The sequence below is a fragment of the Cololabis saira genome, chromosome 8 (genome assembly GCF_033807715.1).
Source record: "Cololabis saira isolate AMF1-May2022 chromosome 8, fColSai1.1, whole genome shotgun sequence".
In the NCBI taxonomy this organism is placed as follows: domain Eukaryota; kingdom Metazoa; phylum Chordata; class Actinopteri; order Beloniformes; family Belonidae; genus Cololabis; species Cololabis saira.
Window position 1 is genome coordinate 26654757 of NC_084594.1, and position 27141 is coordinate 26681897.

At 42.0% G+C, this 27141-nt stretch overlaps 3 protein-coding genes and 1 long non-coding RNA gene across 4 annotated transcripts in view; 2 read left to right on the plus strand and 2 right to left on the minus strand.

The window, feature by feature from the left end:
• ctsz (cathepsin Z) overlaps window positions 1-3076 on the plus strand; it is a 4987-nt gene extending 1911 nt beyond the window's left edge. The window contains exons 2-6 of the mRNA XM_061727469.1: window positions 790-953; window positions 1872-2051; window positions 2142-2292; window positions 2604-2766; window positions 2869-3076. Coding sequence (XP_061583453.1) covers window positions 790-953; window positions 1872-2051; window positions 2142-2292; window positions 2604-2766; window positions 2869-2994 — 784 coding nt within the window. The 3' untranslated portion in view covers window positions 2995-3076. The remainder of the gene's footprint in view (window positions 1-789; window positions 954-1871; window positions 2052-2141; window positions 2293-2603; window positions 2767-2868) is intronic.
• Window positions 3077-3998: 922 nt separating this feature from the next.
• nelfcd (negative elongation factor complex member C/D) lies at window positions 3999-15338 on the minus strand. The gene is made up of 15 exons (XM_061727468.1): window positions 15201-15338; window positions 12480-12592; window positions 12205-12314; window positions 11978-12087; window positions 9825-9932; window positions 9082-9234; window positions 6867-6997; window positions 6491-6656; window positions 6279-6413; window positions 5898-6037; window positions 5252-5366; window positions 5068-5163; window positions 4845-4985; window positions 4463-4592; window positions 3999-4286 (listed from the first exon to the last, which is right to left on the minus strand). The coding sequence occupies exons 1-15, from the start codon at window positions 15255-15257 to the stop codon at window positions 4252-4254; spliced, it is 1740 nt and encodes a 579-aa protein (XP_061583452.1). The 5' UTR covers window positions 15258-15338; the 3' UTR covers window positions 3999-4251.
• A 3507-nt stretch (window positions 15339-18845) lies between these two features.
• On the plus strand, window positions 18846-20205 carry LOC133449424 (putative nuclease HARBI1). Its single transcript, XM_061728573.1, has 4 exons — window positions 18846-19299; window positions 19390-19502; window positions 19586-19697; window positions 19779-20205. Exons 1-4 carry the CDS (start codon window positions 18861-18863, stop codon window positions 20195-20197), a joined length of 1083 nt encoding a protein of 360 aa, XP_061584557.1. The 5' UTR covers window positions 18846-18860; the 3' UTR covers window positions 20198-20205.
• Window positions 20206-20549: 344 nt separating this feature from the next.
• On the minus strand, window positions 20550-20898 carry LOC133449425 (uncharacterized). The gene is made up of 3 exons (XR_009783036.1): window positions 20868-20898; window positions 20730-20795; window positions 20550-20606 (listed from the first exon to the last, which is right to left on the minus strand). It is a non-coding gene; the product is annotated as an uncharacterized LOC133449425 (long non-coding RNA).
• Between the last annotated feature and the right edge of the window lie 6243 nt (window positions 20899-27141).

The following is a 27141-nucleotide window of genomic DNA, read 5'->3' on the forward strand; positions in this document are numbered from 1 at the left end:
GAATATATAAATATGAATAACACGCATATACCGTAGGCCCTGTAAAACTACTGCCAGCTAATGAATGGGCTTGCATATTTTGTAACACCACTTTGTCCCACAAGAGGTGCACTGCATTGTTTTAGGGCTGGAGCTGGCTCATGAGCTTTTGTGTGATAAGCTGCCCCAGTGTGGTCAAAAGTCACTTCGCTACATAATGTGCCTTTAACATATAGACCAATATGAATGTGTTGCCTTGAGCATGTTTGACCAGGGCTTATTAAATGTATAAGATAAAAATAGTACATAAAATACTAACAGCTATGCAATGACACAATGTTGGTTGAGCTGATTATCAGTTAAAATCCACGTACTACTAATACTGTGGTGGTGAGTAAGTCATATTTACGTAAAATACTGTCTTGGTATCACGTTGTGGTCCAGCTCAAGTATTTGGATGCCAGAGATGAGAAAGCCAAAATGCTGTATTGCTGTTCCTCTGCACCTCGTATCTTGACTAAGAGAGACATTTTAGAAAAACAGAAGTGAAACAGGGCTGGGCCAAAAGTATTGACACATTTCTATTATTACACTGTAGCTGAGAACCCAGACGTTGTTTCTTCCCCCTTTTTATTTTTTTAAAGGAAATGTGGACAACCCATCCATACTTAGAGGAAGGTATAGTAGGCCTGAGGCAAAAAATAAATAAAAAAAGACCAGCTGGATCTGCAACAATGATCGATCAAGCACCTTTGTGTCACTGACTGTTGCTGCTGCAGAACGTGTAACTAAAGATGTGTCTGCTTACAGAACGGCACCCCTACCTCATGAGTATTTAAATATGTCTGATCTGCCAAAGTCATGGGACTGGAGGAACATCAATGGCACTAACTACGTCAGCACTACCCGCAATCAGCACATTCCCCAGTACTGCGGCTCCTGCTGGGCTCATGGCAGCACCAGTGCTATGGCAGGTAAACCTCACACTAGTTCTGTCATACAGGACTTCTGAACAAGCTTAGTCATTGTGTTTGGATGTTCTACATCACAAGACTTTTGTCTAAATTCACAGTAATCTCACTTCCCCCTCTCATAGAGCGGACTTTTGTGAAGAGAAACTGATAAATGTGTTTGCTTTGATGGTAAATATGTACAGAGGTGTCAAAGGTATTCACATTCATTACTCAGGTAGAAGTATAGATACTAGAGTTTAAAAATACTCCTGTAGAAGTTGAAGTATTTTTACTCAAGTAAAAGTATAAAAGTACTGTTTTCAAAACTACTTAAAGTATAAAAGTAAAAGTAATGTAAGGGGGGGAAAGCCATTAAGGACAAAAGCCATTGAAAATGAATGCATCTTAGTATAATGCATATATATTAAAGAACCATATATGTGTACTATTGAGCATTAACATGTGTTTCAGAGAGCAGGAGATATGATGACTAGTTGCCTATAAGTATTGTAATGGTGCAAAAAGTCAAACTTCAGAGGCATGTCATCATTTATCCTAATCTTTATTGGAATGTACATCCAAGTTTAGTTGCAGGAATCTGAGGGAACGGATGTAAGAACAAAACTGGACAAGAACATCTGAAACAACCACAACCAAATTCACTCTATCCGGATGGAGCAATTTAACTGGATATTTTTTTTTTTAAAGGCCGAAATGAAATAGAGTAACGAGGCTGTTTTTAAAATGTAAGGAGTAAAAAGTACAGATAATTGCGTGAAAATGTAAAAAGTCGTCTAAAAAATAATTACTCCAGTGAAGTATAGATAACCAAAATTTCTACTTAAGTAAGGTAACGAAGTATTTGTACTTTGTTACTTAACACCTCTGAATATGTATATATTTTTTTCTTTCTAACTATAATTATTATTAACCCTTCAGATCGCATCAACATTAAACGAAAAGGAGTCTGGCCTTCTGCCTACCTCTCCGTCCAGCATGTGATTGACTGTGGGGACGCCGGGACCTGCCACGGAGGGGACCACACTGGCGTTTTTGAGTATGCCAACACACATGGCATCCCAGATGAGACCTGCAACAACTATCAGGCTAAAGACCAGAGTGAGTAGTCTGCAGTGGCACGGAGTAAAGGCTACGAAAGTTTGCACATTCCGAGCCTGAGGTGTACGTGTTCTGTTTGTCTTTCTAAAGAGTGTAAGCCCTTTAATGAATGTGGGACCTGCACCACTTTTGGAGTCTGCAACATTGTCAAGAACTACACTCTGTGGAAGGTGGGAGACTACGGAGCTGTCAGCGGGAGAGAGAAGATGATGGCAGAGATTTATGCTCGAGGCCCAATCAGGTTTGAATTGGTCATTTTTCTTGTGTAATTTTACTACACTGGGTCAGCTTGGGTTGTTTTTTTTTTATGTGCTTGCAAACATCACCAGGAGTGTACATCCACCTATAAACCCAAACACAATTTTTAATTTAAACCTTTTTCAAAGTTGACACAGCTGTCATATTGGGCCATGAATTAAAATATCGCCGTCTAGTGGAGAAAACATATTGAAGCATTTATTGAAGTGTTTGTTCTAATGCACCTGTTTTTCAGTGACTCACACGCCCTTAACCAGAATGTAAAAGTAACTTTGTGGTGTTTGTTTTCCTCAGCTGTGGGATTATGGCCACAGACAAGCTGGATGCGTACACAGGAGGAATCTACTCTGAATTCCAGGATGAAGCATTCATCAACCACATCATTTCAGTGGCGGGATGGGGAGTTGAGGATGGCGTTGAATACTGGGTTGTTCGTAACTCCTGGGGAGAGCCTTGGGTGAGTCCTCGGCCGACTAAAACATATGATAATGAAAATGTCCTAGAATGATTTATTGAAGTCATTTGTATAAAATTAATGTCTTATTAAATCCTCCTACAGGGTGAGAAGGGCTGGCTCAGGATTGTGACAAGCGCATTCAAGGGAGGAAGTGGCAGCAAGTACAACCTGGCGGTGGAGGAGGACTGCATGTATGGAGACCCAATTGTCACCAAAGGATACCTTTAAATGACTAATTTCACTGTTATTTCTTAAACATTCAGGTTGGAGGAAACCTTTTTTTTAATATATATATACAAACACAGTATATATGTATATAGATCTTCATGCAGAAAAGGGAATACTATGGGTTTTTTTAATTTTCTTTTTTTTTTTTTAACTTGATGCCAAGGTCCACTCGCTGGATATCGCTACTCCTTGTATTATTGAAATGATCACATTTTACATCAGGGAAATCGGCAGACTTTTGGATTTTTTTTTTTTTTAAATGTCTATCAATACAAAGGATTTCTGCACTTGAGATTAATTCAAATGCTAGTTGATTTTGAGTTTTATTTTGTAGATTCTTATCTGCCAAAGCATGAAATGTGGTGAATAACTGACATTATTGCACTGCAGAGCTGGGGAACGATTTTTAAATGTGCCTTTTATAAATTTGCTATTTGACCAATCTGCACCTCGTATTTTGCTAAAAAAAAAAAAATCTGTTTCACACAGTGCCAGTAAAGGCATCATAATACAAGTAGTACTTGAAAGATGCTTTTTTTTTTTTTTTTTTTTTAATAAAAATTTAAGAGTATCAAGCAGGATTCACACAATGCATTGATGGTATGCAGTGGGTAGGTCTAATGTTTGCTGATTGCAACAAGCGAGACAGTTGATCAGTAGAAGTAAATCAACAGACCAACAATTTAGATCCAGCCACAAAAGTTTCACCTTAAAAGTGCACAAAAATCAAAACTGTTACCTAAAATGCACAAATGTGAATCCTGGCTGACTGGTTGTAAGCAGATACGTTGTCTGGTGACATGGTTATAAAGCAGAAGAAAAATAAACATCTTTGAAGCCTATCCCAGTATCCCTTTGGTTTTTAATCAGCCACTGCTTCTGAATACTCAAACTCGTCAAAGTCAACATTCATGCCTAGTTCCGAGTTCTTGATTGCAACATTTCTCACTTTATAAAAGGTTTTCAGTTATTTAATTAAAAAAAAAAAACGGACAAAATTAGATCTGAAAGCTTTTATTTAACAGCATTAAGCAGTATAAAATTAAATGTACATGAGAAAATAATATTTAAAATCATCATCAAAAGCCTCTCCATTGACCAGTCTTTGTTTTGTAACTGTGCTGCTGTTTAATTTCAACAGAGGAACAGTTAACTTTCAGGTACTTCAAAAAGGTTTACGTCAGGATCGAGCAGATTTCATCCTCCGTCTTCTTTGGGTTGTCTCCCACAATGAACATGCTCAGCGTCCTTTCCATGTCAGTTAATCATGATGAAATTTGACTTGCAATGTGCTGAAAAACAATCACATATTATTGCTTCAAAAGGAGGACAAATTGTTCAACCTAACAAAGTGTGTTCCTTTTTTGTTTTCTGTAAAGATTTAATTGAAAGTAGAGGCTTGTTTCAGAATGCTGTTAAGTGTGTTGCCTCCAAACTGTGGAGACTGAATATTTGGCAGTTCACTTACCAATAAACTCAGCCACCGTGTCATGTTCTCCCTCTGTGCGGATTGTTCCTGCGATGCTGTCGTTCTCTAGGATGGGCAAGAAGAGCTGCACAAAATCTGAAGTGTAGGGAGGCGCTATCACGTCCAGCACCTTGAAGAGAAACAAATCATGCTGAGCTTTGCTTTAAAGGATGTCGTACTATTAAGTTTGCAATATTATTTGGATATTTGTTGGCATACAACTACCCATTTACACACTTAACTACAGAGCAACGTTATCACTTGTTTGTAGTAATTTTGCACACTCCAATCTTTTTCTCTTGAGCTGCCAAATGCTCCAAGCAACTTACTTTCCTCTTTTCTTTCCCCATCACCACTACTTAAGGTCAAAAACAGATGATACCTCAGTGACAAAGTATCTTATGAGGGAGATATCCGTATTAAGTTTCTCCAGACACTTCCGAATGTAGCCGACGACCGGCAAAACATAGCCACGGCTCAGCAGATGAACCATTCGGTCCAGCAGAGTCTTCTTCAGCTCCAGCTGGAGTTGACACAAAACCAATGAGTCACATGTAGATCATACTTCAGTTAAAAAGTGCGATGGTAGTAACGCAGACACACACCTGCTCCATGACGTCCAGCTGAGAGTGCTCCGTCTCGAAGAGCTTTATGAGCAGTTGGAGGACCTGTGGATGCAGAAGTTGGTGGCACGTACAGATCTGTGCAGGGGAAAATTTCACACCTGAATGTCACTGCAATCTTCACAAGGAATGAAATTAGAAGATGAAAGCTTGACTTATGTCATACCTCATCTAGTAACGCTAAATGGACCGGAGTATGATCTGTCTGGAGCTGGAAGTAGCGCGGCTCTGACACTGTCCAGTCCACCCACTTCAAAACTCCCATAGCAACCACTGGAAACCTGAATACAGGATATCAGGAGAAGAACAGGAGATAAGAGACCTTTTTTAATCCTTTTGGTGAAATTAAATTTATTTATTTATTTTTTTTGTTATAAATAGAAAAATGTGGTGAAAACTGTCAGTGCTAAACTCTTCAGATATTTAATCTTTCAGATGGTAAAAACGAAAGAAAACCAAAAAAAATGTATTTACCATATTACTTCGCTCACTCCACAAACTGATCAATTCATGTACTGTACTTAATATTTTTTGAACAAAATAGATTTTGTTTGATGGCAGACAGTCATCTAATGATTTACTTATCATATTATAACACGTTTTTATTTTATTTTTTTAATGTATTTCCTCTGCCCACATACTCAACATCCATGTGCAAGTTCCCGGGTAAAATATCGAAGAACAATGGGATTTTAATTCATTTCATGATTATTTTTTTTGGGGATAAAGTCTATGATTTATAACACACTTTTCTTTTAGTTTACCGTAATATCAACCACAAACAGACAAATGTATGAATAAAAGCCACCCACCGGATACACTGATACAGGGTGCCGAGTTCAGCCACCAACTCCGTAGCTCCTTTGTTCTCGTTGCAGCAGAGGTTGTGAACAGTCTCTATGGCTTTAGAGGTTGACTTCAGCTCATCTTTATTGATGTTGACCCGCTTGTTCTGGATTTGAATAAAATAGATAAAAAATTAATTTGGGGACTCAGTTGAGATGTAATAAAAGGGCATAAAGAAATAATCAAATAAATTCTGTCAATTAACACAATTGCCAAGTAGGCCATATTATGTCTGAAACTACGAGACAACCGACGCAAACTACTCCGAATGTAAGTTATTAAATTGACATTGCTGCAATAGCAGGTTTCAAGAATAAAAATGAAAACAACATCAATATGTCCTGTACCTTTTTCCATGTCTCCACCACACTGGCAGCATAGGCCAAGATATGGATGTATTTATGTTTATGGTCCTGGTTGATTTTTGATCCAGGTTTAAACAGCGACTGCATGAACAGGTCAAGGAAGGCAGGCACTCTGATCTAAAAGACAAGAAACCTGATTAATTTGCTATAATGGTGTGACTATAAACTTAATGAAAGACTCTCCACTCTCCCACCAGCTCAACGGGAGGAGGGTCCATGCTGCTGAACATCTTGAAGAGAACTGTGATATCGGCAGGATTCAGGGCTCCTTTGGATAACATGGCACCAAGCGCCTGGCAGGCTCGAGGGTAGGCAGCTGCTGTACCGAGCGCGAGGGTTATCTGGCTGGCATCGTGACCTCTGTGACATATTAAACAAATTAAAAGTAATTGCTGACACCAACACTGTTTGAAAGGATTCCTGGTTTCCCAAGATTTCAAGTTCATTCAAATAAACCAATCTAATTTTTCCCTCTGTAAATGCATACAGTCAACTAAGGACAATTGATTCAGACAAAAAAATAACCCATATCTAGCTAGTAGTTGTCACTGCGTTACAAAGAAACGATACCTCTCGTGTGCAGACTTCTGCACCTCCTGGCCAATCCTGCGAACAGCTGAACCGCCCTGTTCCTCCTGAGCGAGGATGGACATCATTGCCTGGGCAAAAAGGTACGTGTGCTCTCCATGACACACCATTTTCTAAAAGAGAGAGAAGAGGGAACAACTCAAGGATGTTTTAAGACTGATTTTGCAACACAAAATATACTGATAATTAAAATTACTAACTAGTTTGACAAAAAACTGAAAGTAAAATACCTTCAATAATAAACATTCAGGAGATGGTAACTGTTATTGACACCTACCGATGTATTGTATGTGTTGCTGCAGCTGTAAGACCAAGAAGAAGTCAACTAGTTTTGCCAATTGATCTGAATTTGATCGTTGCTCATCAACTGCAGACTGTTGCTTACCAACAGCAGCATTTTGCGGCAACTGAATATGAGACAGAGGGGACTAGCTAGCGGCAACAAACAAATAATTATAGTAATCCAGCCAAGTTGTAAAAAAGACATGGATCACTGTTATAAAGGAATCCTTTGACAAAATGTTTCTAATCTTTGCCAAGTGCCTCAGTGGAAAAAAGATTGATTTCACCACTGCCCTGGCCATCTAAAACCGTGTCCATCTTAAAGGCTCCTACACACTGTAGCGATTTTTGGTCATCTCAGATGAAAGATGGCTTGCTTGTGAAAGAACCGTGAAAATATTCGTTATGCGATGCCCGGGTCGCCTGTCTCATGTTGTACAATAAGAATGATGCCACGACCACTATCAAACTCGTCTCGTCACCAAAGACTGCCCAATATGATATTACTCCAATTACTGACCAGCCAATTAAAATACAGCTTGAAATGATGTATTAATGCAAACCAGCGCAATTCCTTAAAAAAAAAAAAAAAAAAAAAGACAACATTGAACCACTAAACCATATCAGACTCTGAGAAAGAATCAGATTTGGTGTCATTTAGTGAGAAACGGAATTAAAAATTCTGAAGATGATGCAGGTTGTCGTACATAACGTTAATATTTGCAGCCTGGGTCTCGTCACACTGTACGACGCAGTCTCTTTGCAAAAATGGGCTGCAAACTAAAGGCTATTTCTTTTCGTCAATAAATCTATCGACCATTGAAACGATTACCGGTAAATGACTAATTGGATTATGAAACGCGCAATAACTTAAACCACTTTATTTAGCTATTAGGTTTTAAAGTTAGCTTAAGAGTGTTAATGTTATGTGCAAATCAACATGAAAACATTGACAATGATTTCTTCACTCAAAAACGTGACATATTTAAACTTGTGTGATGAACAAACTTTGCTGTTCATAAGTATGTCTACAGACAAGATTTACACATGTATTTAGAGTCAATGTTAATTTTTTTTTAAACATTTTAAGCTGTTATATTGAGTGATGTCATTAAAAGAAACATGAACATCCTCACCATCACTATTGTTGTAATTTCCAATCCATAACATGAAACAGACGTATGATGATGTTACCAACTAATAGTCGATAATCAAATTCCTTGATAACTAATTATTTCATTGATTTTTATCGACTACTTCCATTTGTTCATTGCAGCACTACATCCAAAATTGGTCTCTTCCAACCAGGAACATGTTTTCCTTTGACAATTATTTTTTGTACATTTTAGGCACACAAAAAAGCTACGACAGAGCGGTTTATTGTCACTCTTTTTTCGTTTATCACTTCGCATACTGATTATGCAAACTACATCCAGCTGCATCAGGTCGTACTCTATGACTAAAGGCAGCATCATCGTACAGTCTGTACGCACCGCTCTTGATGTCTTACCCAAGATCAAGCAGAATCAAGTTGTACAGTATGAGTGGTAATGATATTATCAGACTGCAAAAACTGTGCAGTTTGTAGCAGCCTAAATCCCAGGGTTGTGACAGTAGGCTTTCCATACTTTAACAAAGGCCAAATCCATACAAGAAGACACACTGGTGACACCGAGATGAAAAAAATAATAACATCCATCTTCTTTTCATTAAAATTCAAAAGGTTCAGAGCTATCAAAGGTTGTAGCTACGGTGTCAAAAGATGGCTGTTAGGTCTAAAAGAACTAGGATCAGATAGTCCCCTGAATCAGTAGCAAAGAACATGTAATAAGAAACAGTGATCCGGTGCTATGAAGAGACTGTTAAATCACAAGCAACTGCCAAAGGTAATGGAGAGAGACAGGGGAACCCTCACAGCAAACTCTGGTAGCGTCTTCTCTAGGTTTTCCTCTCCACCATCAAGTAATGTAGCCAAAGATGTCCTCAGCACCCTGGAAAAAACCTCCAGCTGCTGACATGCTGTAGACACACTGGTGATCTCTCCTTGGTAACCAGCATCTGAAATAAGCTATAAAAACAACAACAAACAAAGAGGAAAAACCATGATATTGAAAATTGTCATCTGTAGTTTACAGTACTGAAATGTCAATAATTTCTTCTTTCTTTTTTTCCCCAAATAGAATATTCTAAAAGGTTCAATTAAAAAGATTTTTCATGTTCAAGGAAAAATATTGGATTGATTGAAATTACTATAATAGATAAGAACTACATATGACTAAAAGACAGTTAAGTTAGTTGATGAAATAACTGATTTCATTTATTTGAGACTGCTGCAAATAAATAAGACTAGAAAGCCTTACTAATTCCAGGAAAAATAAACCAATCGAGAACATAAATATCCTTAGCATATCCTCCCATTTGGGACAAATCAACAAATTAATGCTACAAACGCCCCTAGAAAGCCCATAAGATCTTGAAGGACATGTCCCAACCCGGTCACTCAGCACTCTCACTATCTTTCTACTTTATTTTTAATAACCCAGCTTAAAAAAATTAGTATTCTAACAGGATATTTATCTGCTTTTGTAGTCTTGCACTGCACTTCATTTCATTGTACATGATACAATAACTGAGGTAATGCTGACTCCAATACTGTACCTTTACAGTGAAGTTGAGCATCAAACAATCTGGGTGAGCCTCCGCCAGCTTATAGAAGAGATCCCTCCAGGTTGTGTGTGCTATCATCTGCTCGAGCCAAGCAGGAGTCTAAAATCACAGCAGACTGGATCAATTTGGTTCATAGAAACTTCACTTGCATTATATGTGGTAGTCAAAAAATGAGCCAGACATGCTCAGGGCTCGTCATCATTTTCACAGTACAATTCAGCATCAGCAGATGGTTGTGCAGCTCAGATACATGGCTCGCTTTCTTTCTGGATTTAAGTTATAGTGGTGTTCACACTACATGACTGATCACAACAGGGTTGGATGAGGTCACACCTAATCTGACAGTACCCTAGTCACACAAATCATATTTTATCAAAAAAACACGTGCTGAAAATGAGGTAAGAAGCAAGTGGTGCAAGCAGTTTGTGTGATGATTTGTTGAGAACACTAAAGTTAAAAGAAAAGGAACATGTAACAGCATGGATTAACACACACACAAAAAAATATTTTGTTAAATGTAAATAAAGGGAGCTGCTTGCTTGTAAACTTAAACTTTATTTATTTATATAGCACTTTTCATGCAGCTGGAGTGCAACACAAAGTGCTTTACATTAATACATAAAAAGAAACAATCTCCCTTGACCCCCCCACTCCACGTACCCTCATTCATACGACAAACACACACATACACACCCGGCACCCCCACCCTTGTGATAAAAATGGAGTATGGCTGAGCACCGATAGACCAAGTGAGGAAACACCATCCTATGGGAGCCATCCACACCGAGAGCCGTCCAAGCCCACGACTACAGGGGACGCCGCCGCAGAGACCACCCGGACCCAGACAGAGAGGGGCCCACACCACGGCTATAAAGCCCTGGAGCAGGACCCCCAACTATCCAGGCCAGGACAGCCCCGCGTAGGCGGACCAAGCTCCCGGGCGTGGAGGGCCCCATGAGGAGAACACTGGAGCTGAAAACTAAGAGACAATAAACAAGATATGAACAGAACTAAAAGGAGTGTAAAACATACTAAAAACTGCATAAATGAATGTTAATATAAAAGATAACTTATGGGCACTAAGGCAGTAGAAGCAACATTAAAAAATAAATAAGTAAATAAGTAAGAAAATAAATAAGTACTTAAGAGGAATAAAATGACATAAAGGAAAAAATGAGTAAGTAGTGCTAAACAAGTAAAAGGAGACTCAGTTAAAAGCTCATTTAAAAAGGTGAGTCTTGAGCCGACCTTTAAAAGCATCGACAGTCTCTGCGGCCCTGAGTTCCTCCGGCAGGCAGTTCCACAGGCGTGGGCCATAAAAGTGAAATGAAGCTTCACCAAAGGTTTTCGTTCTAACTTTGGGAACAGATAAAAGGACCAGTACCAGAGATCTCAGGGTCCGCGAGGGCCGATATAGTAAAAGCAGGTCTGAGAGATAAGAAGGGCCAAGGCCGTTAAGACACTTAAAAACAAGTAAAAGAACCTTAAAAAAAAAAAATCGACCCTGAAGCGTACAGGGAGCCAATGCAGCGATTCTAAAACTGGTGTAATGTAAGCCCGCCTTCTGGTCAACCGTCAGCACGCGTGCTGCTGAATTCTGGAGCAGTTGGAGCTGTGACATACTCTTTTTGGGAAGACCAGAAAGCAGGGCGTTACAGTAATCTAACCTGCTAGAAATAAAAGCATGCATTAGCACCTCTGTGCTGGCCAGAGACAGAAACGGGCGGACTCTGGCTATATTCTTAAGATGGTAAAAACCTAACTTTGTGGTGTTTCTGATTGTATTGCAGTATGGCTTGATGGATCTTGTTCAATAATAGCTTCCCTACCTTGCTTTGTGGGTATACCTTCCTCAGTGTGACATCATCTCATGCAATGCTCTATAATTGTATGTAGGTCCAGTCAGAAGTCACCCCAAGGCTTTAGATATTCAACATGCTAGATATCCTTTAGCGATGGCTGAGATATGTGTCAGCAAGCCTCTTTGATGAACATCTGAGTTGTTTACACATAATGACTGAGTGTCAGCTGGTGACTCCTAACCAATCAATAATTTGCTTCCAACCGGTCAGCAATCCCTGTCTAAAATTGTGCAAGGTAAAGGCAACTTTAATTGTTATGCATGTTCAGAAATCAAAACTTACCTCTCCCTCAACAGTGAAGATGGAATCTGCTTTTTGGGGATCAAAGTGCTTTATCAAGAGACTTTTGAGGTGATTTTCTACTCGCTCCTGGACCTGAGCAGGCTCCACACCTGCAACCAAAACAATGCCATTACAGATTAATGAGGCACACACTAGCTGGTTGAGAAGAGAGCTTTCTAGAATTAAAAAAAAAAAAAAAAGATGACATTAATAGGTCTGTTATTTACCCATCTGAATGAGCCACTCAGCCAGCAGATTAACAGTCTGAGCAACAGCAGAGTAGTTTTCAGAGAGAAGCTGGATGACATGTTCTGGAGATCCACCCGCTTGGAAATACCTACAACAACATGATGGCGTTGAACCTATATATATTATGGATATCATTCAAAGCACTTTTGTTTTTTGCTGATGCAAATTCTCACAGATATCTTGTTATCATGAAGACATGTTTGCATGTTCCACAGATAGATAAAATGTTTTCTGATTTTGGAAACAAACTCACATTTTGAGTGTGTTGAATATTGCAGGCTCCATGATGTAATCTCTGCTGGAAAATTTTTGCAGACAATCCTCCTGGGTTTTCCCATCATTTTCTCCATCCCCGTAACCATCCTCCTGAAAGTGACATTGGCAGATGTATATTTAAGATGGTATGATCAAGTTCAAAATAAAGCAAGCGAGCTTGAACTCTCTGTATACACTTTGCATTGACACTTTATACTTCATATTTTTACTTCATATTTTTACTTATACCACTACAGTCACTCTGCTGTAGATTTTTCTGACATTCGTATATTTATATATATTTTTTTTGTACATAAGGAGACATGCCCTGTTCATTTTTATTCTACTTTATTCTTGTTCTATTTGAGATTTTCAACATCTTGCTGCTCAATTGTCCTGCAATTGCCCCTCGGGGATGAATAAAGTTTTCTGAATCTGAATCTGAATGAAGTATAATCAGGTAGTTTGAGCACTATATAACAGTAAATTATACCATGTACCCATGATTCATTTCTTGTACAAATTTCCAACAATGACATGAGATATAAATTTCCATTAATTAATTGCCAACCTTTAATACTAGTTTACTAAACTATATCTAAACTCAAAACAAATCCCCCACATATTTTCTAATCATGATCTTTCATCTTACCATGCAATTTTATGGAGAGCAGTAAATCTATATCATACTCCAATGATGAAACCTTTATTAGATTTAAAGCCACTAAAAAGGTAGATGGCAACTCCGTAACTGAATTTATGCAAGCTTAATACTACATGTATATAGAGGACTGTCTCAGAAAATTAGAATATTGTGATTTTCTGTAATGCAATTACAAAAACAAAAATGTCTTAAGAAAACTCAAATATCCTATCTCAAAAAATTTGAATATTCTGGGAATCTTAATCTTAAACTGTAAACCATAATCAGCAATATTAAAATAATAAAAGGCTTGCAATATTTCAATTGATTTGTAATGAATCCAGAATGTATGACATTTTTTTTTTTTTTTAAATTGCATTACAGAAAATAAAGAACTTTATCACAATATTCTAATTTTCTGAGACAGTCCTGTACACTTTCCATGCAATATCTCAATATGATGACATCACAATGACAGGGCAAACATGGACCTTTACTTTTGTAAAACATATAATAAAAAGTCAGTATGAGCCAATGCACACTGCTAAAAAATAAATAAACACTTTTTAAATCCCAGTACAACATCAAGTCAATTAAACTTCTGGGATATTGATCTAGTTAGTTAAGAAGCAAAAGTGGGTGTTAATCAGTTAGTGCATAAAAGTTATTTATATACAACTTGGTGTATATAAACAGTGTACGGTGTATATAAGTGGTGTATATAATGTGTACAAATGTTATTTTATTTTTTTTAACAATAAAGTTGCCATTTGTGAACATTCAGTGTTGTGATTTCTTTACAGTTAACATGATTCATTTGTCTTGTAACATAAGAAATGAAATGAAGGGAACTAACGGCTGATTTATGGTTCTGCATTACGCGTCGATTTAACGCAGAACCGTAATTCAGGCTTTAAGATCCCAGGGAGTCGTTTACACCGTGTCATAACTGCATGCGAGCGTCCGACTATCGGTCAAGCTGCGTGACATCGAACGCTCTCTGTCCACACTGAAACCGTTAAACTCGTGGCCAGTTAGGACAGTCCAATACAAAAAAAATAAAGCAATGGAATTGATTTGGTCGCTGACGCTCGCTCGCATGGGACACGCTTTAATAGTGTCCCATGTTGCTCTTCTAACCCAGAGAGAGAGGCTTTGTGCCCTCCCCTGCTACACGTCCTTAAGGCAGCCAATCAGCACAGAGCCTCATTATAACAGCCTCCCCGCCCCTCAGAATCCCTCATAGAGAAGGAGTTTAGAAGCGGTAAAAATAAAGACATGGCCCAGAGGCTGAATTTCTGATTTATGTAGAAAAAACAATCAAAAGCTTGTATTTAAGACATTCAAGGCCTGTTTAAAATATACATTAAATGCCATAATAGGTCACCTTTAATTCAAATACTTACCTGCTGTACTTGTGGTTTTTATTATTTTACCTCTTTTCTTATCATTGTATTTGTTATTTACTGTTTAATTGTGTCTTTCTGCTTTTAATGTTGATGTAAAGCACTTTGAATGACCTTGTGTTGAATTGTGCTATACAAAGAAACTTGCCTAGAAAGCCAGACTTTTATTCTCATTGAGATCTGGTGTGTTTTAAAGCGTTCCTTTGTTTTTAAGCATAATAAAAACATTAAGGAAAATACATCTGAAAGTTCCGAGGTTGATATTACCCCACACCGTGTGGCTGCTCCTGTATTTAACACGATAAACTAAAGTTTTGAAGTGAGTACAGCTTCTGACATCCAACCAGCACCAAACTTCATTTGGGAGTTCTAATTTCACGCTAAACTAATAACATTTACTTAAAATTTGTGACATAAATAAAACACAGATACTGAAAGCTGCAGTAAAACGTGACAAATAAGCCAAAAGAGCAGTTTGTCAAGCCTGAATTATGGTTCTGAGTTAAATCGACGCAGAGCCTACGCCGAAGCTTACGGCGTATGGTACGCGGCGACGCGCAACGTTTGCGTAGGTGTAACGCGGAACCATAAATCAGCCTTTAGCCTGCAGCTCGGCTAAGCTAAATTTGCTAACTAGCGGTGGATGCGGTGAAACAGCAACAAGTCTCACCGGAGCGTCGTCCGATGGGTCCCAGTCTCCTCCACCGGTGTAATATTCCTTGTCCATGACCACGGCAGGACAAGTTATGCAGAACCAGCTTCCCCAACAGAGATGCAAGCTTTAAATGCTGTGAATGTGTAGCTAATAATAACAGACAAGACTGAATGAGCAGGAGGAAGATGGAGAGGCGGTGACGCAGGTAGCCACGCCCCCGGAGAGCCACGCCCCCTGGGAGAGACATCAACAATCTCTGGAAAACTCATGCAGCAGCCGGATTAACTCAGTGTGGTTCCCCAGGGTGGCCACACTTGAAGTGCCCCCCTCCAGTCGCGTCAATTCAGTCGAAGCTAAGGTATGGCAAGGTTACAAGTCACAGAACTTAACTAGAGTATCAATCAACACATCAAATACTCATCACAGAAGTCTGCTATGGAGCTAATCTGTGTGGTCAAGAAAATTGGAATTTTTTCAAATGCAGTCTTGCTCACTGCAAAAACTCAAAATCTTACCAGGAATATTTGTCTTATTTCTAGTTAAAATGTCTCATTTTTAGTCAAAAAATCTCATTACACTTAAAACAAGAGTCATCACCAGAAACATAACTTGTTATTTGACCATTTTCACCTGTTTCAAGTAAATTTTCACTTGAAATAAGTAGAAAAATCTGCCAGTGGGACAAGATTTATGTTCTCATTACAAGCAAAAAAATCTTGTTCCACTGGCAGATTTTTCCACTTATTTTAAGTGAAAATCTACTTGAAACAGGTGAAAATGGTTGTTTTTGAGTCTTGTCTTAAATGTAATGAGATTTTTTTTTACTAAAAATTCGACATTTTAACGAGAAATAAGACAAATATTCTTGTTAAGATTTTGAGTTTTTGCAGTGTATAATAACTAGTGAAATCAATTATGTTGTTCTGATTTGCATTTGTAGTTATTCTATATGTATTAAGTAATAGAATAATCAATACAAATAGACACAGAGTAATTCCATAAATGTATTTAAAAAACAAACATTTACATTTTCCCTTGAAGCCAAGGTGTGGCGGCTGCCATACCTTGCCATACCCAATTGACGCCCCTGCCCCCCCCTCCCACATTTTACGGTAAAAAATTGAAATTTACTATGGTTATAAAGACCATAGATTTACATGAACGTATTGCTGAAGTACATACTCAACACTCATACTACAAATAAATGTAAGACAAGCAACCAACTAAGAGTAACACCACAGATAGACATGAGTCTACAAACATCATACTACACTGATGCTCCAATCAGAATAAAACTCATTAGCCAATGTAACACCACATGTTAACTATCATCATTTCCATCATATATGGCTTGTCTGAGGACTACATGTAAAACTATTAGAGGATATGACTAACAATCAAACAGGCCTACTGAATGAGCTGATGTGAAGGTAGGGAACAGCTCATTAATAAAATAGCAATGTGTAGGCTGTTAGATTTAAGGTTGTTAAGTTGTTGGGCACTCACTTAAATGCAATTCTTTTTATTATGATTATGATTATTGTGATTATGATGATGATTATTATTATTATTATTATTATTATTATTATTATTATTGTTATTATTATTATTATCATGTATATGTATTATATCATTGGTTACTGCTGTACCTGTTTGCTCCTCTTCCAGCAAATATATAAAGAAAATAACAAAATATGACATATTGTCCAGTTAGTCATTTTATTTGGTGCCCCCTCATTGGCTGCTGCCCCTGGACGCTTGCCCGGTTCAGTATATGGACAATCCGGCCTAGACAGTGAGTTGAGGCAGCTGGGCCAAAATAAATAGTTGCTATGCAAATGAAGTAAACTGGGATGAAAACATTCACAATCTGTAGAAATAAGCACTACCGACGGATGTTTTACACCATAATGGTTGTAGAGCACATCCTGGTTTGTCTTCTATTCTGTGTGACCAGATTTTTCAATTCAATTTGTCTATTACAACAGAAGTTGTCTCTAGGCGCTTTCCAGAGACTGAGGACATGACCCCTGAGCAATGATCAGACTCAGCTGACGAGTTTCACTCTTCAGCATTATTTACTAATTCTTCTGAGCGTCTTCCTCACAGAAATGCAAAAGACTCATGCAGTGTAGAACTCTTTTAGGTTTTAATTCGGTTGAAGTTGAGTGATGAACTCTCATCACTCATAGAGTCTAGAGTAATCAACCACAGTGCAATAATAATAATAATAATAATAATAATAATAACCACAATCATATGCTGTAACAATGCACCTTTCAATAACCATGACTACCTCATACTGCTGCACCTTTCACTTTTAAATTGTATATATGTTAATAAGAGCCATTTGTCTATTACTGTTTGTAACTATTTAAATCTGGGTTCAGTGAGCGAAAAAAAAAAAACGAAAACAAATTCCCTGTCTGGCATGTTCAAACTTGGCTTGGTTGAGGGCTTTTCTCAGCAATTTTTAGGTGAGATTAAAAAAGCGATTACGGTAATTGAATTAATTAATTACAGATCTTAATTAATGAATCGCTCAATTTTTTTAATCGCTTGACAGCACACACACACACACACACACACGCACACACACACACACACACACACACACACACACACACACACACACACACACACACACACACACACACACACACACACACACACACACACACACACACATCATATATATATATATGTAAATTACCTTTAATATGAGTATTTCTGTAAATGTGTTTTTGTTTTTTTGTTATTGGCGTTGTTTGGAGCCAGGCTTTTATTTTGTTATATATTAAGACCGATATTTACTGCTTTTATTTTGAAGGCGTCTCGCCAAGAACTTGTGGGACCCGAACGGACGCGAACGCAGTACAGGCACAAACTGCAGCCGCTTAAACATCAGCGCTCCGGTCTTTAACGTTAATGTTTAACGGCTGTAGAAACGTTTTCTGCAAGACTAAACTAGTGTCGGGAGTGCTAAAGTGTGCCTAACCGACACAAAAAGCACGTGGCTGATAAGGGGCACAAGGTTTGTTTTCTTTGTATGCCATATTTATGTTTATATTGAGTTTGGTTGTCTGTTACTGTCATGTATTGTGGTTAAAGGTTTTGCCGACCCAGCAAGCTGCTGTGTCGGCCTGTATTTGAGTTGGATGAAACTTGTATGCATGTAGTAAGAGTAACTTTGTTTTATTTCATTCCTTTATAGCTCTGTGATGGTCAAGGATTGTGGTACCTCTTCACAACATGGAAGCATCAGCAAAGACGCCTCTAGACGACAGAGACTCTGAACAGATAAAGGATAAGGATACTGCAGAGGAGGATCTTCGTCGCTCAGGGGTCCGTTTCACAAAGCAGGTTTAGTGAAAACTCTGAGTCTGTTAACCCTGAAACGAGGGGAACTGTTTTTCGTTTCACAAAGGGAGGTAACTCAAACCAGAGAAGGAGGAGTAACTCTAGCCTGTTTCACAAAGGGAGGTAACTTAAGCTCTCGGCCAGTTACCATAGTAACAGACTCAATGAACCTGGAATTTCTCTGTGTCCGCCCTCTTTCAGATCCACACGCACATTTGATTTCCTCATTCATTCAGTCAGCAGGCGAGTTTTGGAAAAGTTCTGCCGTCTGTCATTAAAAACAGAGTCAGACAGTATAAGTCCATTGTCACGAACATGGCATGTCCTTTTCTTGAAGACCCAATTGATGAAGGTGCAGCATTATTGCGCAGAGAATTAAATATTCGTCGGGAGATTGTTATCAGACCGCGTATCGATGTTCTCTCATTTCCAGACAAGTTTCTTTTTGAGCGGTACCGTTTCACATCACAGTCCATCAACTACATCCACAACCTAATCCGTCCTCACATTTGTAACATAACCAGTCGCAGTCATGCTCTCACATCCCACCAGATATTGTGTGTTGCGCTGCGTTTCTTTGCCAATGGACGTTATTTGTACAATGTCGGAGATGCAGAGCACTTGAGCAAGGCAACTGTATGCAGGGCGGTCAGAAAAGTGTGCCTCGCCCTGAAACGGCTTTTATCCATCTTTGTGGTTTTCCCTGGACATAAACCTGTCCAAGCCATCAAGGAAGAGTTCCACAGGATTGCAGGTGAATGATGTAGAGATTTTTATATTATATTCTGTTAATGACATTGTGCTGCAACCTCAGACTGGAATTAGTAATTTTAATTTCTTTTAGGATTTCCCAGTGTGATTGGCTGCATAGATGGCACACACATCCCAATCACAGCTCCCTCACATAATGAAGCCGATTATGTGAATAGGAAGTCTACTCACAGCATAAATGTGCAGGTACATGTAGATTGACTAACGTTTCAAAATGTTAAGAATGCATCATAGTTCAACTAACACCTGTCACTCTCTGCACTGTCAAGATCATATGTGATGCTGGATACATCATATCCAATGTGGAGGCCAAGTGGCCTGGGTCTGTTCATGACTCACGGATATATCGTGAGTGTAACCTGAGCAACAGACTGCAGGATGGTAAGCAGCCTAAAGATTTGCACAATATAATTCACTTGTCTCCCTCCTTTAATACACTAATATATCCACTATACATTACAGGAGAGTTTGATGGCGTTCTGCTGGGTGACAAGGGTTACCCATGCCAACCTGGCTTGCTGACCCCTTACCCTGACCCTGAACCAGGCCCCCAACAGAACTTTAACCGGGCTCACCGCAGGACGAGAGCCCGCGTGGAGCGTACCATAGGCCTGCTGAAAGCCCGTTTCCAGTGCCTACGTCACCTCAGGGTGACCCCTGAGAGGGCCTGTGACATTATTGTGGCATGTGTTGTTCTTCATAATATTGCCACTATTAGAGGAGAACAACACCCTGCCCTACAAATTGAAGCCCCTGATGATGACGACTCCATCCAGCTGCCAGCTATCCAGGATGGTAGAGCAGTCAGAGACGCCATATGCCAAGATCACTTCCAAGATCAAGTCACCATCATCACCACCACCACAGCAGCAGTCAAATAAAGACATAATGCACATTTCACTTGGTCTTCTTTATTTCCTACAAATACAAAAGATAGTTTTTTTTTTTAATCTTTCCAATTGTTAACATTCCAACAGTTAACATAATTCACATGTGACCGTGCACCCACCTCTAACTTGTGCCCCAGTATTTCAATTTCCAGATCTGCCTTCCTAATCTGGCTGTCCAAGTATATAATTTATTTATCTGTTTTTTTTAATCTTTTAAAATCAGGTGAATCTTGTAAACTTCTTTTACTGGTAACTGGAAATACATAAGGAGGACATTAAATTATACAGTAGCACATGAATTCCACAGAATGAACCTCTGGTGTTTATTGAACATCTATCTCACTGTGTCAATCTGTGCAGTGGAAGTTGAGGGACGCTCCTGCTGCTGCCCAGCCATGCTCTGTTAAAAAGGATGAAAATGTGTTAATACTTCAGTGTAGACTAAATGTCACACTCTATATTCCACCAGAATGTTAAGAAATGTGAATGGAAAAGAACTATCAGTAACATATCAAGATGTTACCTCTTTAGGCCTTTCTGGATTCACCTCTGTAAAGGCAGCAGACATTGTTTCCTCATCCTCTTCATCCTAGATGAGTGATATGTTTCAGTATACTTTAAACCACCATTTGGCAAAATCTTTGGAGTATTACCTACTTACAGTTACAAGGTCTGTTGTGGCTTGAGGGGGCTCCACCAGGCAGATAGCACCATGTTGGGACAAAAGAAAAAAAAAGACATGAAAGGGAAATAAATAGGCTCAAAATAAGATATATAGGCATATTCCATTTTATGAAGGCACTTGTGTCTTGGGGGGTGGCCTCAGAGGATGAGCTCCCTCCAGGGATTCCCTCAGCCACTGGCCTTCCTGCATTCTGGCTTAGGGCCTGCTCCTCTGCCTCCGTTAGAGGTGGCGGTGCAGGGCCACCTCTGCCTTCCTTCTGTTGGCTGAGTAGAAGTCTGTGTTAGTTTAAATAGGCTTAATTATTTAACAGAACATGATATAGATAAGACATTTATGTGTGTGAAAACAGCATTATGTTGGGGATAAAACAACTGCACAGTCAAACAGCCACTTAATATTTACTTTACAATGTAAAACATGAGGTACCCCTATGAGATTATGTCGAAGTCTTACCTGTTTGAACAATGTTTTTATGCTTCATCCTAAACTGCTGCCACGTGCGCCTCCCCCCCGCGGGATTGCACCTAAATGAAATAAATTAATAGTCTACAATTCAAGCAGTTTTCCCCTGTAATATTATTGTGATTGCAAAGGACTACATTTAAACTTACGCATTGACCCGAGCAGCAGCAATATTCTCCCACACCGCCTCTCTCCCCTTTGCAGCTGCTGCGGTGTTACTCTTTTTTCAAAAAACATGTTCAAATTCACCATATGCGTGCATTAAAATCTCTAATTCCATTCGGGTGAAAAAAGCAGACCTCCTCTTTCCCGTTGCCATGGTGACTCGTCGAATCGGGGCTCCATTGATGCTGGCTTTTTATAGTTGTGGTGCACGCGCTTAACTCCAGGTGAAACTACTTAGAATTGAGTAAATTAACTCAAATCAGCTGTTCCGGAACTGAAAACTCAGAGTTTCCGATCTCAGAGTAGATCAACTAAGAGTTCAGGATTAGACTCACGGCATTCTTTACTTCCGGTGTCCACCACCGGGTTCTAGGATTGCCGCCACGGGGGCGCCCGTGGAGGTACGGTGGGCCCCTGGCCCGGCTCGGAGGGCCGGCCCCTGTCAACTGGATGGCCGGTGGGGGAGCGTGGGCGTCCTTCCAGGGCCGGCTCTGCTGGTCCTGCCTCCTGGCTTCAGCCTCTGCTCCCCCTCCTTCCCCCCCTACACGATTCATACGCACATAGGCGAAGGGGCGGGGGGTCCGGGTCGTGGGGGGCATTGTCCCGCGTGGCCCGGCACTCCCCGCCTCATGGGTTACATACTAAAAAGACACCCTTTTTAGTATGTAACCCAGTCCAATAAAGGTTTTTTAATTTTTTCAAGCCACCAGAGTGCCTGCATTTTTTCCTTTTGAGATTACTGTTGCACCCATTGCAAGAGCACCGGTGGTTGTGGGGACACCAGCAGCGCTCCTGTTATTCTGTTTTTTTACTTAATAAATACATTTGACAAGCACACTTAGTTCGGGAGGGGAGGGTCGGTGTCAAATTGATACCTTGTCCTCCCCCTCCCTGTTTTTATGGCATTAATCACATTCACTCAACACCAGGGTCGGGAGGGGGGCCCACATCACCCGCGTTCCCTCGCCGGCCTGGGATAGGTGGGTCGCGATGCCCGGGCCTGGCGGGGCTCGCCGCGCAGCCTGGGGTGCCTTCTGGCGGTGCTGGGAGGGGGAAACGGTGCGTGATTGTGCGTCTTTGTCGGTGAGAATGCGGTATGGAAGAGTCCTGCCATGGAGGATTTTGGCCTCCATTGGCAGGACAACAAAATTTAATAATGTATTAATATTATGTTATACAAAGATGGTTATTAATATTATTATATTATTATCATTATTTTATTATCATTATTGTGTCTAGTATATTATATTATTATTAGTTTAGATATCGGATAGGTGAATGGATGAATGAATGGGATACCTGGGTCTGGGGCCCTCCGTTGTTGGGCCCGCGCGGGTGTCGTCCTGTTGGGGGGTTCCCTCTCTCCGGGCCCGTCTCCGGTCCCCCCCGCTGCCTCCGCGGTGGGGCACCCCTCTGGTCTTGGAGGGCCACTTTCGTGGGGGCGGGTGCACCTGCCCGCGTCGGCGGCCGGGGCGGCTCTGTCTCTCCGGGCAGGCTGGCCCCCTGCCGGGTGGGGGTCGTTGGCCTGGAGGGTGAGGGCCTCGCTGGCGGTGGGTTGCCTCCCGCCTTCTTCTCTCCTCTGTGGGGTTGCTGGTGGCCTGGGTTCCGGGTTCTTCCTCGTCGGCCCCTGGTCTTGCGGGTAGCGGGGTTGCTCCCCCCCTCCCCCACTATAGATACACTCCAGGTGGAGCTTTGATAGGATTTTTACGCACACATACACGCACGCACGCACACACACACATACACTCCCACTCCCATACACATACATACACATAGCCACATAGACATATACACACACACTCTTTCAAGCACACATACACATATATATATGTATGTACACATACGCACACATAGTTACACATACACACACACACCTAGCCACACATACATATACACGCATGTGTACACGCACACATACAGCCACTTAAGTCATATTCATATACACACACACATACACACACATAGCTACACACACACATACACAGCCACACAAACATATACGTACACACACACACACAAATAGCCACACAGACATGTACATACACACGCACGTATACACACACGCACATATACACACACACACACACACACACACACACACACACACACACACACACACACACACACACACACACACACACACACACACACACACACACACACACACACACACACACAGTCATATAAATACACGCATACACACACATAGATATATACACTGGGTTGTTCACCTGCACGCTTGCTCTGTAGTTTTTGGGGTTAGTTAGCGGTAGCTTAGCTCAGACCGTATTCGGATCTCGAGATTTGGGTCGATCGCTGCTCGTGTTTTGGTCGTCTCCGTGTCGGTTTTGTGTTTCGTTTGTGGTTTTTGTTGCAGATTTCCAGTGCTTGACTTGTGCCTCTGTGTGTTCCTGCTTCCTGGATTGGCAGTGGATGTCACCCCCCCCCAAAAAAAAAATCACTGGGTTTTTATGTGTATGTATGTATGTATGTATGTGTATGCGTATGTATGCATATATATACATATGTATATATACTAAATACAGCAATAATGAACATATGTACGCCTCAGGTTTTTACCGGCATGGTATCAACCATTAATATGTGTTATAATATAATATATAACCGGAGACCTTGCATCCACAACTTCGAGCCGCCACGTCGACAATGGAGGCAATGAACATGGTCCACTCGGACTCAATGTCCCCGGCCTCCCCCGGGATCTGAGAGAAGCTCTCTCGGAGGTGAGAGTTGAAGATGTCCCTGACAGAGGGCTCAGCCAGACGTTCCCAACAGACCCTCACAATCCGTTTGGGTCTGCCCGGTCTGTCCAACCTCCTCCTCCGCCAGCGCATCCAACTCACCACCGACCTCCGGCCTAGGGTGTCCTGGTGCCACGTGCACTGATGGACACCCTTATATTTGAACATGGTGTTCGTTATGGACAAACTGTGACTAGCTCAGAAGTCCAACAACAAAACACCATTCGGGTTCAGATCGGGGAGGCCGTTCCTCCCAATCACGCCTCTCCAGGTATCACTGTCATTGACCACTTGAGCGTTGAAGTCCCCCAGTAGAACAATGGAGTCCCCAGTTGGAGCACTATCCAGTACTCCTCCCAGGGACCCCAAGAAGGCCGGGTACTCCACACTGCTGTTCGGCCCGTAGGCACAAACAACAGTGAGAGACCGTTTCCCGCCCCGAGGGCGCAGGGAAGCGACCCTCTTTTTCACCGGGATGAACTCCAACACATGGCGACTGAGCTGAGGGGCTATAACCAAGCCCACACCAGCCCGCCGCCTCTCACCCTGGGCAACTCCAGAGTAGTGGAGGGTCCAGCCCCTTTCAAGGAGCTGGGTACCAGAGCCCAAGCTATGTGTGGAGGTTAGCCCGACTATCTCTAGCCGGTATCTCTCAACCTAATACACTAGCTCCGGCTCCTTCCACCCCAGCGAGGTGACATTCCATGTCCCCACTGCAAGGGTTTTGGTCCAGAGATTGGGTCGTCGAGGCACCCCGCCACGACTGCTACCCAGTACGCATTGCACCGGCCTCTCACGGTCCTTCCTGCGGGTGGTGGGCCTACAGGAAGGCGTCGTCCTACACGTCGCCGTTTCGGGCTGGGCCTGGCCGGGTCCCACAGGCATACCCGGCCACCAGGCGTTCGCCTACGAGCCCCAACCCCAGGCCTGGCTCCAGGGAGGGGCCCCGGTGACACCGATCCGATTCTATTGGCTTATGAACCGCTCTTAGTCTGGCCCGTCACCTAGGACCTGTTTGCCATGGGAGACCCTACCAGGGTCGTAATGCCCCCGACAACATAGCTCCTAGGATCACTTGGGCAACACAAACCCCTCCACCACAGTAAGGTGGCGGTTCAAGGAGGGGTAGCAACAATGTAAAGCCAGTTATTGATTTATGTTGTGGCGGACACAATTATGGACCTCGCACCCATCAGGACTGTAGGGAAGGGGGCGTGGTCACGGGGTGTTTTATGGTTGCTTAGCAACGCGTGTTCTGTTGAGTTGTCAACTGTCAGTTTCTGTTGTCAGTTGGATTCCGTTGTCTGGGAATAAAGTCCTGTTTTACCAACCTCTGGAGTCGAGCCTCATCCTGCCACATTGGTGACCCCTTTTTTGAACATGTTCGAGGAAACAGAAGACATCTCGTCCTCATCTCATCAGCCTCCGCAGTCCGCAAGTTCCGCTGCGGCTTTGAGGCTCCCTGATTTTTGGCAGGAGGACCCAGGCTCGTGGTTCGAGCACATCGAGGCGCTGTTCCATCCGAATCACGGAAGATGATTCCAGATATCATCTTGTCGTCGTCGCTTTGGGCCAACAGTCCACTTGGCGGGCCCTGCAGCTGCTTCGTGCGCCCCCGCGTCGAGACAAGTACGCTGCGCTGAAACAGTTGCTACTCCGGAGGTTCAGCCTTTCCGCTGCAGAGAGAGCGGACAGACTACTCTCCCTGCCGGGGTTGGGTGACAGGTCGGTGGTGGATCTGATGGAGCAGATGTTTTTACTGCTGGGCCCTGACGATGGCGGATTCCTTTTTCCACATATTTTTCTGCGCCAACTGCCGCCGCCCGCCCGCGCAGCGCTGACGAACTCCAGCTGCCTTGCAACGGGCGACTACCGCAGTTTGGCTGAGGAAGCCGATCGAGTCCTGCTCGCTACCCGGAGTTTGGCCGTTCACCACGTCACAACAAACCCCCAGCGATCGACGTCTGAGGACGTGGCTGCAGTGAAGACCCGGAGACGACGCGGGACAGATCCGTGTTTCTTCCATCAACGCTTCGGCGCCAAGGCAAGACGCTGCGTCCCTCCGTGTCAGTTCGAGCCGCCAGGAAACCGGCGCTCAGTAGCAGCGATCGGCGGTCAAGAGCTGCTATTCATTGCAGACGTTTCCTGGTGGACTCTGGCTCCCAGCTGAGCCTCCTACCACCGACCGCCACGGACCTGTCGACCGGAGGTAACGGACCGCCGTTAAGCGCGGCTAACAGCTCATCCATCGCCTCTTTCGGGACCCGGTCAGTGACTGTATGTTTCCACGGACGCCGGTTTGAGAGTGACTTTGTCATCGCCAGTGTTGCTGTTCCTATTATCGGTGCTGATTTGCTACGGTTTGCTGGTGGACGTTGCAGACCGCCGATTGATCGATGCAGTGACATTTATGACATTCCCGTGTGAGACTGGGGGATCTGGGCAGTTTTTTAGCAGCAGGTAATGTGTTCCAACGTCTGCTGGCTGATTTCCCGCGTCTGATTAAACCTGTGTTTTCCCCCGCGACAACCAGACACGGTGTAGAGCATTACATCACCACCAAAGGGCCCCCGGTTTTTGCGTGTGCTCGTCGTTTAGACACACAGAAGTTAGCCATTGCTAAAGAGGAGTTTGCCTCTATGGAGCGTTTAGGCATAGTTAGACGCTCCAAGAGCCCCTCGGCCTCACCGCTTCACATGGTGCCGTGGCGCCCGTGTGGGGATTTTCGCTGCCTTAACAACGTAACAGTGCACGACCGCTATCCAGTCCCACACATCCAGGATTTTTCCACGCATTTAGCTGGGACAACCATCTTTTCAAAGGTGGATTTAGTACACGGTTACCACCAGGTTCCCTTGAGA